Source organism: Grampus griseus (genome assembly GCF_964374135.1).
Source record: "Grampus griseus genome assembly, chromosome: 3".
In the NCBI taxonomy this organism is placed as follows: domain Eukaryota; kingdom Metazoa; phylum Chordata; class Mammalia; order Artiodactyla; family Delphinidae; genus Grampus; species Grampus griseus.
In genome coordinates, this window is record NC_139019.1 from 58,960,143 (window position 1) to 58,975,427 (window position 15,285).

The window sequence follows — 15,285 nt, forward strand, 5'->3', positions numbered from 1 at the left end:
AATTGTTTTTAAAAGTGAATGTATGTGAAGGTAAATTATAAAGAATTATATAAAGACACTAAAGAATTATTATTTGAAATTAACCTTAGAAGTGACATAACATTGTAAAATGTAATGATTTCCTGGAAGTAGATAGATATTTCTTCCTATATTTTTTCACTGATTTAAGAATAGAACTCTGCAAACAGTAAGTAATAAATGTTTTTGATCTTAATGTTAGGCATGGAAACTGTTATTTTGTATTTATTTCTTATGCAGTGTATTAATATGGGAAAAACATGAACTGTCGGACACAGATGTTGTCACTTATTATCAAATTTGTGTCGCTAGGCATGTTCTAAAACTTAGGTTTCTTTTCTCTTTATATTGGGAATAATAATATCTAGCTTTGGGCTTCCCTGGTGGCGCAGTGGCTGAGAGTCCGCCTGCTGATGCAGGGGACCCGGGTTTGTGCCCCGGTCCGGCAAGATCTCACATGCTGAGGAGCAGCTGGGCCCGTGAGCCATGGCCGCTGGGCCTGCGCTTCCGGAGCCTGTGCTCCGCAACGGGAGAAGCCACAACAGTGAGAGGCCCGCGTACTGCAAAAAATAAAAAATAAAAATAATAATAATAATATCTACCTTTCAGGGCTGCTGTGTAAAATTCAAGTGTAAAGCACCAAGCATAGTGGCTAGCATAGGTTGGCAGGAAATGTTGATTCCTTTCTTCCCTCCAAGAGTATGGTAATCTTGGGATAATAATTTTAAAATCTGAGTAATAATTATTTCTCCGTAGCCAAAAAATCTTAACTGTCATTTTTATTTTGCTGATTTCTATATCATTTTAACTTTTAAATGTCCACCCCTCTCCCAAAAAAGCCATTTTAACTTTAACTTTTTTTTTTTACTTTAAGTTTACACCATGGATAGCACAGAGGAGAAGAATGACAGCACAAAGGAGAAGAATGACAATTACAAAGATGATCTTCTGCTAAGGGTGGGACTTAATGATAATAAAGCCGGAATGGAAGGATTAGATAAAGAGAAAATTAACAAAATTATAATGGAAGCCACAAAGGTATGTTTCTTTTTTCTTTCAATATCTTTAATTTAGTAACTTTTTAACTTTCTGTTTAAAAGAAAATTAGTATTTTAAATATCCTTTTAATTATAATTTTAAATATTTTAATATATAAAATTATTAAGCTACAATGCATATAGAATAATTTCCCTTCTCTTCTGTTGCTTTTGCCATCCAGTTTTCTACTTCACATGCACGTGCATGTTAAAGCATGCATGTTAAAGTATGCATGTTAAAGCAAAATAACATATATCTTCTTTTTTCACCCATTTTTTTTTTCACCCCAATAGGAGAATAGTACAATTGTGGGTTTTTTGTTTTTATTTCAGTTAATATATCTTTGAAGTCTTTCTGTATAAGAAACTAGAGATCTTCATTCTTTTTTATGCCTGCGTATGTGGATGTACTATACTTTATTGAACTAGTCAGAATCTTTATGGATGGAATATAATGTCATTTCTAGTCTTCCATTTTTACAAACAATACTATAGTGAATAAGCTTGTATTTCATAACTTTACATATGTGCAAATATAACTATAGGAGAGATTCCCAGAAGTGGAATTATTCCACCAAATACATATAGCATGAAAGGATATATGCATGTGCAGTTTTTAATTAATTGTGCAATTGCCCTCCATAGTAGTTGTATCAATTTACATTTCCACTGCCAATATGTGAGAGTATGTTTTACCATGCTGCAACCATACCAACGTAGTGTGTTACTGTACTTCTGGATTTGCCAGTCTATGGTAACATAGGGTCACATTAATTTATATTTCTCTTATGAAAAGTGAGATTGTACATCTTTTTCATATGTTTAAAAGCCACTTATATGTGTATTTTTTACACACTGTCTCTTCTAACCCTTTGCACAATTTTCCATTGGATTATTGTTTACCTTTTGACTTTGCTCATGGTAGTTTAGTCCTGTGCAGTAGTTTTTCGTTTGCTTCTTTTTACGTACTTGAATTAGTTAACTACATATGACTTTCTCCAAGATCATAAAAGTGTTCTTTAATGGGTTTTTTCTACCATTTGGGGGGTTTCATTTATGTATTATGAAATAGCCATGCAGAAAGGTGTAAAATTTAAGAGAATATCCTTATTCTTAGCAAATGCATGCTGATAACTGCACCAACTTACTCTCAAATGGTTTAGCCAAAAAAAGAGGGTGGAGAGAGAAAGAGAGAGTGAGTGTGTGTGTATGTGTGTGTGTGCGCACACAAGCACACATAAGATTTGGGAGAGAAACCGAATGTAGCAGGATATCAACAATTGGTCAGTCTAGGTGAGGACATATAGGTGTTCCTTGTACTATTCTTTCAACTCTTAAATATTTGGAAATTCTAAAATAAAGAGTTGAGGGAAAAATAATTTTTTAAGCATATAAAATGTAGATACAATTTTAAAAGTATCAATAAAAGATAATTAAGAGATGAAATAAGGAATCCATATAACATATGGATAATTAAGAGATGAAATAAGGAATCCATATAACATATGGATTCATAAGAGATGAAATAACATAAGAGATGAAATAACATAAGAGATGAAATAAGGAATCCATATAACATATGGATTGGATCCTGGTTGGAACAAATACATTTGGAACATTTAGAGGAATTTGAATATAGGGAGGATACTAGATAATATTAAGGAATTATTGTTAATTTTATTAGTTATGAAATGTTATTATGATTACATATTACTATGGAAAATGGCCTTATTTTTAAAGATGCATGCTAAAATACTCTATAGAATAGCTAAATGTCATTATATCTATAACTTACTTTAAAACAGTTCACTTAAAAAAATCATTGAAGGAAATTAAGCAAAATGTTAACAGTTGTTAAATCTCAGTGATAGTTTTATATATTTATTATAGCAACCTCTATATTTTTCTGTTTCAGACTTCTTTGAAATTTTCATCATAACAATTTTTTAAAAGACAAAGAGTAAAACCTATGATCCTAGTTTTCAAGTTAAGAAATAGAATATTTAAGTTATCTTAGATGACCCTATCAGATATTCCCTCTTTCTTCCTCATGTCTCAGTACCATTTACTAAATAGTCCATCCTTTCCTACTGATCTGCAGTGCTTTCTACTGTTCTAATAGATTATTTGTCTGTTCTTGCACTGTACAACATGATCTTAAATACAATACTTTAAAGTCTTGATATCTGTTGGAACAAGTTCTCTTTTTTTGGCCTTTGTTCTTTTACAAGAGTATCTTAGGCATTCTTGAATCTTTGCTCTTCCATATAAATTTTGTATGATATTAATATGTAGCAATCATAGAATAGATACTTATGTATTTTATATATTAATATATTTGTATGCTTTATATAATATATATTCCTCTAGTAGGGAGGAGGGGTGAGTTTATCTGAAATATCTTTCTTAAATTGAAATTTTCTAATTCTTGCCACTCCATAGCAATTTACTTTTTAAAAACTTCAATCAGAAAATTTTAAACATACCCAAAATTAGAATAGTATAGTGAATCCCAGGTAATCATCACCCAGCATCAATAATTATCAACATTTTTACAAATATTGTTTCATCTTTCTCACTTACTTCTCCCTACTGAATTTTGGAGGTGGAAATTAGAGTATTTTAAAACAAATCCCAATAAATTGGATAAATTTCTAGACATTCACAATTTTCCAAAACTGACTTAAGAAGATACAGAAAATCTAAATAGACCTATAAAAAGGAAAGAAATTAAATTAGTAATTAAAAATCTTCCCCCTCCGAAAGGAAAAAAAGAGATCAGGTCAAGATGTCTTCACTGGTGATTTTTTTTTTTTTTTATACAGCAGGTTCTTATTAGTCATCCATTTTGTACACATCAGTGTATACCTGTCAATCCCAATCACCCAGTTCATCACACCACCACCACCACCCTGCCGCTTTCCCCGCTTGTTGTCTATACGTTTGTTCTCTACATCTGTGTCTCAATTTCTGCCCTGCATACCAGTTCATCTGTACCATTTTTCTAGGTTCCACATACATGCATTAATATACAATATATGTTTTTCCCTTTCTGACTTACCTCACTCTGTATGACAGTCTCTAGATCATCCACGTCTCAACAAATGACCCAATTTTGTTCCTTTTTATGGCTGAGTAATATTCCATTGTATATATGTACCACATCTTCTTTATCCATTCATCTGTCAGTGGGCATTTAGGTGGCTTCCATGACCTGGCTATTGTAAATAGTGCTGCAATGAACATTGGGGTGCATGTGTCTTTTTGAATTATGGTTTTTTCCTGGGTATTCACTGGTGAATTTTATTTGACATTTAAAAGAGAAATAATACCAATACTCCACAAGTTCTTCCAAAAAATAAAGAAGGATGGAACACTTCCCAGCTCTTTCTATGAGGCCTGTATCCCCTTAATACTAAAGTCAGACAAGCAGAAGATAATAGATCTTTATAAATGTAGAAGTCCTCAACAAAATATTAGCAAACTGGATCCAACAAAATATTAAGATTATGTAGCATGACCAAATGGGATTTATCCTAAGAATGCAAGGTTGGTTTAGCCTCCAAAAATCAATTAATGTACTATACCATGTTAATAGAATTAAGGACAAAAAACACATGGTCATGTCAATAGATGCAGAAAAATCATACCTGACAAAATCCTATACCCATTCATGCTAAAAACTCTTAATAAATTTGAAATAGAAGGGAACTTCTGCAACCTAAAAAGGACATCTATAAAAACATATACACCCCAATAAAAATTAAAAAACAAAAAAAATCCAAAAAAAATAACCCTATAGTTGTCATTATACTTTATGGTGAAAGACTATAAACACTTTTGCCCGAAAATCAGGAACAAGGCAAGGATGTCCAATCTCACCTGTTCTTTTCAACCTAGTTCTGAACATTTTAGCCAGTGCTGTCAGGCAACTAAAAGAAATAAAAAGCATCAAGATTGGAAACAAAGAACTAAAACTATCTGTTCACAGATGACATGATCTAATACATAGAAAGTCTTAAGGAATTTCAGGAGTGCAACAATTGTACCCTGAAAATTACAAAAACTTGGTGAGGGAAGATAATGACCTAAAAAATGGAGACATATGCCTATTCAAGGATGAGAAGATTCCATACGGTTAAGAAGGTAGTTCTCCCCAAATTGATCTGTAGATTCAGTGTACTTCCCTCATCAAAATTCCAGTGGCTTTTTTTTTTCTGCAGAAATTGACAAACAGATTTTAAAATTTATATGGAAATGAGAAACATCTAAAATAGTCAAAACAATTGTAAAAAGGAACAAGCATGGGGGTCTGACTTTCCTATTTCAAAACTTACTATAAAGCTACAGTTATCAAGACAACGTGTTACTGCCATGAGGCTAGACATATAGAACAATGGAGCAGAACTGAGAGTCTAGAAATAAATGTTTATAGTTTATTGATATTTGTACCAAGGCAAAAGGATAGTCTGTTCAGCACATGATACTGGGACAACTGGATATCCACATGCAAAAAAGATGAACTTATTAGACCCTTAACTCACACCATACACTGAAAATTAACTCAAAATTGACTTAAATGTAAGAACTAAAGCAATAAACCTTTTAGAAGATAGGAGAAAATCTTTGAGATCTTTGGTTAGGCAAACATTTCTTGGATACAACACTGAAAGCACAGTCAGTAAAAGAAAAAGTTGACAAATAGGGCCTCATCAAATTTCAAAATGTTTGTACTTCAGAAGATACCATTAAAAAATACAAAGATAAGCAACATACTAGGGTAAAATATTTGCAAAATAAGAAGACAACCCAATCAAAAAATGTGCAAAAGATATAAATAGACATTTCACTAAGGAAGATATAAGAATGGCTCATAAGCACATGAGAAGATATTCAACATTAGTCATTAGAAAAAGGCAAATTAAAACCACAATGAGATGCCATTCATAGTATTATAGCCTAGAATGGCTGTAATAAATAAGACAGGACTTCCCTGGTGGCACAGTGGTTAAGAGTCTGCCTAAATATAGGGGACACAGGTTCCATCCCTGGTCTGGGAAGATCCCACATGCCATGGAGCAACTAAGCCCGTGCGCCACAACTACTGAGACCACGTGCCACAACTACTGAAGCCCACACTCCGCAACAAGAGAAGCCACCGCGATGAGAAGCCTGCACACCGCAACAAAGAGTAGCTCCTGCTCGCCGCGACTAGAGAAAGCCCGCACACGAAGACCCAACGCAGCCATAAATAAGTTAATTAATTAATTAATTAATTAATTTAAAAAATAAGATAGACAGTAAGAGATGTTGCAAGGATATAGAGAAATTGGTACCTTCATACGTTGCTGGTAGGTTTGTAAAATGGTTCTGCCACTTGGAAAACAGTCTGGTAGTTCCTCAGAAGGTTTAGCATGGAGTTACCATATAACGCAGAGATTCCACTCCTAGGTACATATCCAAGGAAGATGAAAACATGTGTCCACACAAAATGTGTACACAATTGTTCATTGCAGCGCTTTTCGTAATAGCCAAAAAGTGAAAATAATTAAATGTCCATCAACCTTATAAATAGATAGTATGTTCAGTGATGGAATGACGGATGATTTTCTAGAAGTTATTTTCTACATTTTATTTAATGGCTAACATTAAATTTGTTAAAGTACTGTTTACCTAAAACAACTAGACTGCCAGTTATTTCTCCACTAAAAAAATATGTTTATTCAAGATAGCGGAAAATTGCAGTTCAAGGTCTGCAACCATGGCAAGCCAAATGCAAGTCCCCAGCAAAACTGGAGAGGAAAACTCTTTCCAATAAGGGAAAAGGAAGTTGGCAAGGGTATAGTAAACAGAGTCCATGACTTTTTATTGGCTGAGTTCTTGCCAGAAAAGAAGAGGAGTCTTCTTTGTCTTGCTTTCTACTATCATCAAAGGGCATGAGAGCTCCCCCTTCTGACCTCTGACTCTATTTAATTGAGGTTTCTGTTAGTTAATTTTTTACAATAATTTTTTAGTGAAAGTGAAGGAGATAACTGATGACTCAGCTGACTAAGGCCTTGGATATGCCCGGAGGATCCCACCTAGGACACATTGTTATTTTGTTATTTTCTGAGTGCAGATCTGTACACATCTCTAGAGTCTGTACTGTGCTACATCCTGCCTCACAAGATTCCTATGATTTAGATAACTATAAATTCATTTTACAGATAAGGAAACCTAAAACATAATAAGATTAATTTTAGGGTAACCCAGCTAGTAAGTAATGGAGGTAAGTTTTGAATTCAGTCATTCTGTTTCTAGAGTCTGTGCTCTTAGCCATCAGGTTCGCAGTGATGCTTCCTTCAAACATTCTTCTTATATTTTGTTTTCCTATGTAGGGGTCCAGATTTTATGGAAATGAGCTCAAGAAAGAAAAGCAAGTCAACCAACGAATTGAAAATATGATGCAACAAAAAGCTCAAATTACCAGCCAGCAGCTAAGGAAAGCACAATTACAGGTATTAATTCAATTGCTAAATAAAGTGGAAGCTGGTAGAATAATAATTGATAGTTAAAATGCATCATGGTCAAGTCATAACTGAAAACAAGGTGAAATGTAAATGTTCATTACATTGTAAAGCATAAAATTTAACAAATGTGCATACAACTTTGTTAAATACTGCTCTACCCTTTTACATAAAGACCCACACCTAGACATTGTCACCTGCATTATACAGAAGAGTAAATGGAGCCTTAGTTAGGTTGTGACTTGCCCAGCTTCGTATGACAGGTAGTTGGCAAAGCTAGGATTTAATCCAAAGCTTTTGTTCTTTTTATTATGTATGTACATTGCAGCTAGAAAAGCGCACAAGATAAATGTGGCATGTTTTCTGCAAAACTAATTTTGCAAAAAAGATTTAGGGGAACATGTTAACCAATTAAATTTGAAAGTACTTTAAAACATAATTGTGTTACAGTAAAACGAAGTCATGTAAATGGTAGAGTGCCAAATGTATGTGAACTTTTAAGATAAAACACAAGACTTCTAAAAATGTGGGGCCTTTGGCTTCTTCAGCATCTTTGGGGAGTAAATACTCAGTTTCTGTGGTATTAAAAGTTATTTCAGTAGAAGAGTTTGAGAAGAACCAAGCTGCAAAGCATCATGTGGTAGACTGAGAACTCAAAGCAGTAACATTAAAGTTTACTTTTAAAGACAGTTTTACCCTCTGGGACTTCCCTGGTGGCGCAGTGGTTAAGAATCCGCCTGCTAATGCAGGGGACACGGGTTCGAGCCCTGGTCCAGGAAGATCCCACATGCCGCAGAGCAACAAACCCCGTGCGCCACAACTACTGAGCCTGAGCTCTAGAGCCCGCGAGCCATAACTACTGAGCCCATGTGTCACAACTACTGAAGGCCGTGCAACTAGAGCCTGTACTCTGCAACAACAGAAGCCACTGCAATGGGAAGCCCGCACACCGCAGCGAAGAGTAGCCCCCACTCGCTGCAACTAGAGAAAGCCCGCACACAGCAACGAAGACCCAACACAGCCAAAAATAAATTAATTTAAAAAAAAAAAGTTTTACCCTCTATCAAAATCTGATTCAGTTTTACAAAGCACTTTAACCTATAACGTAACAATAAAATTATAATATTAATCTACTATGCTGCAAAATTCTTTTCATGATAGAGTTCAAAGATTATAAATTTTGTTTTCTTTATCAAACTACAGTGTGTCATTTTCTTTTTTGATATATGCTTTCCTAGAGCACAAACTAGTTTTGGGGTTTTTTTTTAATTTAATTTATTCATTTTTGGCTGCGTTGGGTCTTCGTTGCTGTGCGCTGGCCACCTCTAGTTGCGGCGAGCGGGGGCCACTCCTTGCTGCAGTGCGCAGGCTTCTCATTGCAGTGGCCTCTCTTGTTGCGGAGCACAGGCTCCAGGGGCACGGGCTTCAGTAGTTGTGGCTCAAGGGCTCTAGAGCACAGGCTCAGTAGTTGTGGCGCATGGGCTTAGTTGCTCCGTGGCATGTGGTATCTTTCTGGACCAGGGCTCAAACCCATGTCCGCTTCATTGGCAGGCGGATTCTTAACCACTGTGCCACCAGGGAAGCCCCAAGCTAGTTTTTTATCTTCTGTGTTAAGTGGTCTGCTATCATGACTAAAGATGATTTATCAGTCAAATCATCAGTTTTAATGCTTCATAGCAGTCCACTGTATGGAGGTGCATAATTTATTTACCTCATCCCACCTTGGTTCCAGTTTTTTGCTTTATATACAACATTGGGATGATCATTTGTATTCATGTATCTTTGTACTCTCCCGTTCTGTTATTTTCACCAAAGATGGTACCATTTTACATTTTCAACATAAAAGTGCTGGTTTCCTCACATACTTGTTTAAAACTAGATTTTATCAATTTTATCAGTCTTTTAGTTTTTGCTGATACGGTGTCTAAATATTATTTCATGGTTGCTTTAATTTGCCTTCCTTTGACTATGACAGAGAAGGAATGTCTTTTCACAAATGAATTAGCCATCAATATTTCCTTCTTGTGGGAATATCCTCCTTTATTCTGTTTGTTAGGATATAGGCTAAGTAGCTAGCACAAGAGACTCAAAAATATAATGGTTCAAATAAGTTTATTTCTTTCCCACATAACAGGTATGTAGTCCCAGCTGGTCTGGTGGTTCTGATCACCATAGTAATTTAGAGACCCAGGTTCTACATTGTCTTGTTCCATCATCCCCTAGTGTTATCCTTACCTGGATTGACAGAAATGGATTACCTTCAATCCATATTCCAGTCTCTGGGAAGGAAGAAAGAACCAGGAAAATATCATCGAAGGAAAGTAATTTACTATTAAACAAGTGAAAAAGAATTTGCGCACATTGCTTTAGGTCACGTTGAAGTTTCACGGCCACACCTAAGTGCAAGAGAAGCTGTAAAATATATTCTCTAGCTGGGTGGCCATGTGTCAGCTAAAAATCTATTACTATGGAAGGAAGAGAGAGTAGATTTCAGGGTTCAACTAGCAGTCTAAAGCAATACTCTTTGCCCACATTTCTAGAGGAGTTTGTTTTCTCCTCGTTTATAGATCTTATACGTGAAAAATTTTTTTTCTCTGCCGCTTGTAAAGATTTTTCTAATATGTTGTTTGTCTTTTAATTTTGCAGGGATTTTTCCCTATACATTTTTAAATGTTTATGTAATCAAATCCAGCAGTGTTAAAAATTTTTTTCTTGGCTTTAGTATTGTGCATAGAAAGTTATTCCTCACAACCAAGCCTGTATGTTCTTTTAGTGTTTTTATAGTTTTTTTATATTCAAATCTTTAGTCCATTTGGAATTTGTTTTGATGTAAGGTATGAAGTATATTTTTCTTAAATAGTATTATATTTTCCTTAAATGGTATTATTTTTCCTAAATGGTGATCCGCTTGTCCCAACATCATTTATTTAATCATAAGTCCTTTCTCCACTGAATTGAAATGAGGAACTTCCATATACTAAATTTTCATTGTGCTTGGATTTGTTTCTGGACTCTCTGTCTCTCTTCCTCTCTCTCTTTTTTTTTTTTTTTTTTTTTTTTGTGGTATGCGGGACTCTCACTGTTGTGGCCTCTCCCGTTGCGGAGCACAGGCTCCGGATGCGCAGGCCCAGCGGCCATGGCTCGCGGGCCTAGCCGCTCTGCAGCATGTGGGATCTTCCCGGATCGGGGCACAAACCCGTGTCCGCTGCATCGGCAGGCAGACTCTCAACCACTGTGCCGCCAGGGAAGCCCTCTTTTTTTTAATAAATTTATTTATTTATTTTTGGCTGTGTCTGGTCTTCGTTGCTGCACGCAGGCTTTCTCTAGCTATGGCGAGTGGGGGCTACTCTTTGTTGTGGTGCGTGGGCTTCAGTAGCTGTGGCACATGGCCTCAGTAGTTGTGGCTCATGGGCTCTAGAGGGCAGGCTCAGTAGTTGTGGCACATGGGCTTAGTTGCTCCATGGCACATGACATCTTCCTGGACCAGCGCTCAAACCCGTGTCCCCTGCATTGGCAGGCAGATTCTTAACCACTGCGCCACCAGGGAAGTCCCTGGACTCTCTTTTAATCAATTGAATCTTTCCCCATATCAGTACCATGCAGTTTTATTTATTGAATCATAATAATATAGTTTAATATTCCCCCTCACTACTCTTCAGAAAAAAATTTTTTTCTTATGCATTGTTTCTTTCACATAAGTTTAAGCATTATTTCATCAAGTTAAAAAAATTCTATTCTGCCCGCAGTAACACTGTTTTTAAGTTGATATTAATCCTTAGGCAGTTTACTTTCCCTTTTTGGTAACTTTTATTGATTTATAGTCTACAAATATCTTTAATAAAGTTTTAAAAATGTAATACATAGGAGTGGTACAATATAACAACTTCTTGCTGTTTATACTACTTTTAAAGCTCATTTCCTTAAATATGCTAATAATCTGAGGAAACAGAAAACACCGTACATTGTGTAGCGGTACTTCAGGTTTTGCTATGGTTTTAGTTGATATTCCATGGGAGGCTCTGAGGCATCTTTTGCAAGGGAAATGGCAGGAAATGTGTTTTATGTTGATTGTAAAATTGTTTCAGTTTTTGAGCTTCCTTTAAAAGAAGTTGTATAAGTGGGAGGGTATTGAGGAAATCCTAAGGAGCCTAGAAGGTCTGAAAGAACAGAGAGGTTTTCATGGGAAATGTGTTTCTATTTTAGAGTCATGAAATTTCCAAGTAGTAGATTTTATTGTGTGTGATAAGATAAGAAAGCTCTGTAGGCATAAACTCCCTTGATGTTTCTTGAGAACCTCCCTAAGTATTCCCCACCCTATCCCATCCTCATTAAACTTCTTAAAAGCACAATCATTTTTGTAGCTGTCAAAACATCTTATTGTAACATGGGCTCTTGAATTGAATAGACAAACATCCATGTTATATTAAATGGCAATTACACAGCAAATCAGTGCATTTTGACCACTTTAACACTGGATTTGGAGAACCCAGATTTACTTAACAATTTTTAGGGTAATATTAAGTCAAGAAAATGAAAAACAATATTTCTGAAGTAGTCTCCTAAATGTAATCCAAAAGGGGGATTTTTAAAACATAAATAAGACATAATATGATATAAAATAATACTACTAGAGCTTGATTTGCGCTTATTTCAGTGTTAAACACTTTAAGAATTCATTTTAGGGAAGTATCATAAAATAATGGAAAGAGCACAGGCTTTAGAGTAACCTGTTTTCCAGGTCTAATTCTAACATTTACCAGCTCTATGATTTAGGGCAAATTTAATTATCTTACTGAGCTTTAGTTTCATCTATAAAATGGGAATAATAATTATTCTCTCAATTAATTTGACCATTAGGTGAGTTAACATAAGAAGCATTTTTCATATTACATATAATATACTCAGTAAATGTCATTTCTACTTTAAAAATTATAGTTAATATCACTAAGCCCTTACCATATCCCTAGATAAGTGAGTCGTATGGGTATCTCTTAATTCTTTCAACCTTTTGAAATTGGTTTAGTCCCTCTTTACAAATAAAGAAAGGATGAGAGGGATTAACTTACCCACTATCATGTAACTAGTAAGTGGCAGGCTTGAGACCCAAACAAAAACCCACTGTGATACACTCTGGCTCTGAACTATAGCAAGAGGGACTAGGTACATATTAGAGACTCAGATCAGAACTTGGAAGTCATTTGGAAGGAAAAATGGAAGAAAGGAAAACATGAATGAAAATTTCAGTAGAAGAAACTGGAAAAAAGCAGTGATGGTGTGCATTTGGTAGATGTAGAAGAAAAGAGTTCAGATAAGGGTGACTAATGAGAGATAGTAAAGCAAAGTGGAACGTGAGTCATTCAGTGGCGAGGTTTCCTTTTGGCACCTGTACACTTGTTTTAAGCACAGAAAGGACAATAGATTGCTGAGGAAACTGTCATAGCATTAATGTATGAGTCTAAGGAGAATTTTTTCCCATTTGGTTTGTTTTCTATTTATTATCTTTTTCCTTTTCAGCGTTTCTGGGTTAAGGTATTTCAGATGCTGCTCCCTTATTCTCAGTTGACTCAAATCTAAGGCACATTTTCTGGATTGATATAGAGTCGTTTTTAATCTAACCTTGTTTTTATTAGTCTCCATGAATTGTTTACATCTTTTTTTTTTTTTTTTTTTTTTTTTGCGGTATGCGGGCCTCTCACTGTTGTGGCGTCTCCCGTTGCGGAGCACAGGCTCCGGACGTGCAGACTCAGCGGCCATGGCTCACGGGCCCAGCCGCTCCGCGGCACGTGGGATCCTCCCGGACCGGGGCACAAACCCGCATCCCCTGCATCGGCAGGCGGACTCTCAACCACTGCGCCACGAGGGAAGCCCTGTTTACATCTTTTTTTATGTCAGGATGCTATTCTCTAGTTTGAAATTGAAGTACTGGAAGAAATAGTTATTCTAAATCTGGATGATAAATTGGAGTAATGTTAAAACGTTCCATTTATTAGGTGTAGTATCTCACTGCATGAGATAGCCTTCTCCAAACTTTTTCTACAAATACTACTTTCTCTTTTTTAATCAGAAATATATATATTATATATATGGAATAAATATATATATAAAAGAATAAAATTTATACTGATATGTATAAATGGGTGTACAAGTCTCTCCTCCCTTTCTCTTTTTTTTTTTTTTTTTTTTTTTTTGTGGTACGCGGGCCTCTCACTGTTGTGGCCTCTCCCGTTGCGGAGCACAGGCTCCGGACGCGCAGGCTCAGCGGCCATGGCTCACGGGCCCAGCCACTCCGCGGCATGTGGGATCTTCCCGGACCGGGGCACGAACCCGTGTCCCCTGCATCGGCAGGCGGACTCTCAACCACTGTGCCACCAGGGAAGCCCCCTTTCTCTTTTATGAGGAAAGAATTTGTTTGTTTGCTTGTTTACATAGTTACCATTATTTATTTTCATTGTGAGAACCTTTAAAATTTACATTCTAGTAACTTTCACATATCAGTACAGTATTGTTAGCTATAGTTATCATACTGTACCTTAGACCCCAAATCTTACTCATCTTTTTTTTTTAACTGAAGTAGGTCAATTGACCTATGACACTATGTTAGTTTCAGGTGCACAATATAGTGTTTAAATATTTCTATATGTTACAAAATGATCACCAGGATAAGTCTATAGTTACCATCTGTCATCTTACAAAGTTATTACAGTATTATTCCCCATGCTTTACACTTCATCCTTGTGACTCATTTATTTTGTAACTGGAAGTTTGTACCCTTTATCTCCCTTTGAGGAAAACTTTTTAAAGCAGATAAGGTCTTTCTCCTGATGGAACTCACAATTTAGAGTCTAATATTACAGTAAGTGCTATAGTAAGAGCAGGAAAACAAGTAAGGGAACATTGAATTCTGTGGCATAGAGGACAGAGATCCAATTAAGTTACAGAGACACGTCTGAGCTGATCCTTGAAGGGTTGGTGACAGAACTAGGAAGGGCATTCTGCACAGAGGAACAGCCTGAAGAAGGCACAGAGTACCCCAGGTTATTCAGTGAGTTGCAGCCTAAACAGGAATGGATCCTCTAGAAAGTCTCACTATGGCTACTGGAGACAAATATGAATCAGGGTGATTGTTTCTAAAAGAGGAGTTACGGGGTTTCCCTGGTGGTGCAGTGGTTAAGAATCCACCTGCCAATGCAGGAGACACGGGTTCGAGCCCTGGTCCGGGAAGATCCCACATGCCACAGAGCAACTAAGCCCGTGTGCCACAACTACTGAAGCCCATGTGCCACAACTACTGAAACCTGTGCACCTAGAGCCCATACTCCACAAGAGAAGCCACCACAATGAGAAGCCCACACACCGCGATGAAGAGTAGCCACTGCTCACCACAACGAGAGAAAGTCCGCATGCAGCAACAAAGACCCAATGCAGCCATAAATAAATAAATAAATAAATATTTTTTTTAAAAAAAAAGAGGAGTTGCGGTTTTAACTTGTAGCTAGTAGGCCAGGCGTCACTATAATGTTAAGAAGGAAGACCTTGAAAAAAAAAAATTCTGCAGAATGAAAACAAGGTTGAAGTCCAACGAGGGGAAAAAGCTAAAGTATGCCCCTGAAACTCTCCACCTTTTAGGAAACCTACTCTAGGGATCTCCACATGATGGAAATTGCTTTCATTCCAGAGCTCACACCACTTGCTTATTTCTTTCTGGCTGCTTTTCCCTTAATTTT

The 15,285-nt window shown here is 36.3% G+C and overlaps 1 protein-coding gene across 2 annotated transcripts in view; it reads left to right on the forward strand.

Moving 5' to 3' along the window:
* POLK (DNA polymerase kappa) overlaps nucleotides 1-15,285 on the forward strand; it is a 62,168-nt gene that overhangs the window by 18,564 nt on the left and 28,319 nt on the right. For both annotated transcript variants that reach the window (XM_082651521.1, XM_082651522.1), the window contains exons 2-3: nucleotides 893-1,056; nucleotides 7,433-7,552. In XM_082651521.1, coding sequence (XP_082507647.1) covers nucleotides 901-1,056; nucleotides 7,433-7,552 — 276 coding nt within the window. In that variant the 5' untranslated portion in view covers nucleotides 893-900. The remainder of the gene's footprint in view (nucleotides 1-892; nucleotides 1,057-7,432; nucleotides 7,553-15,285) is intronic.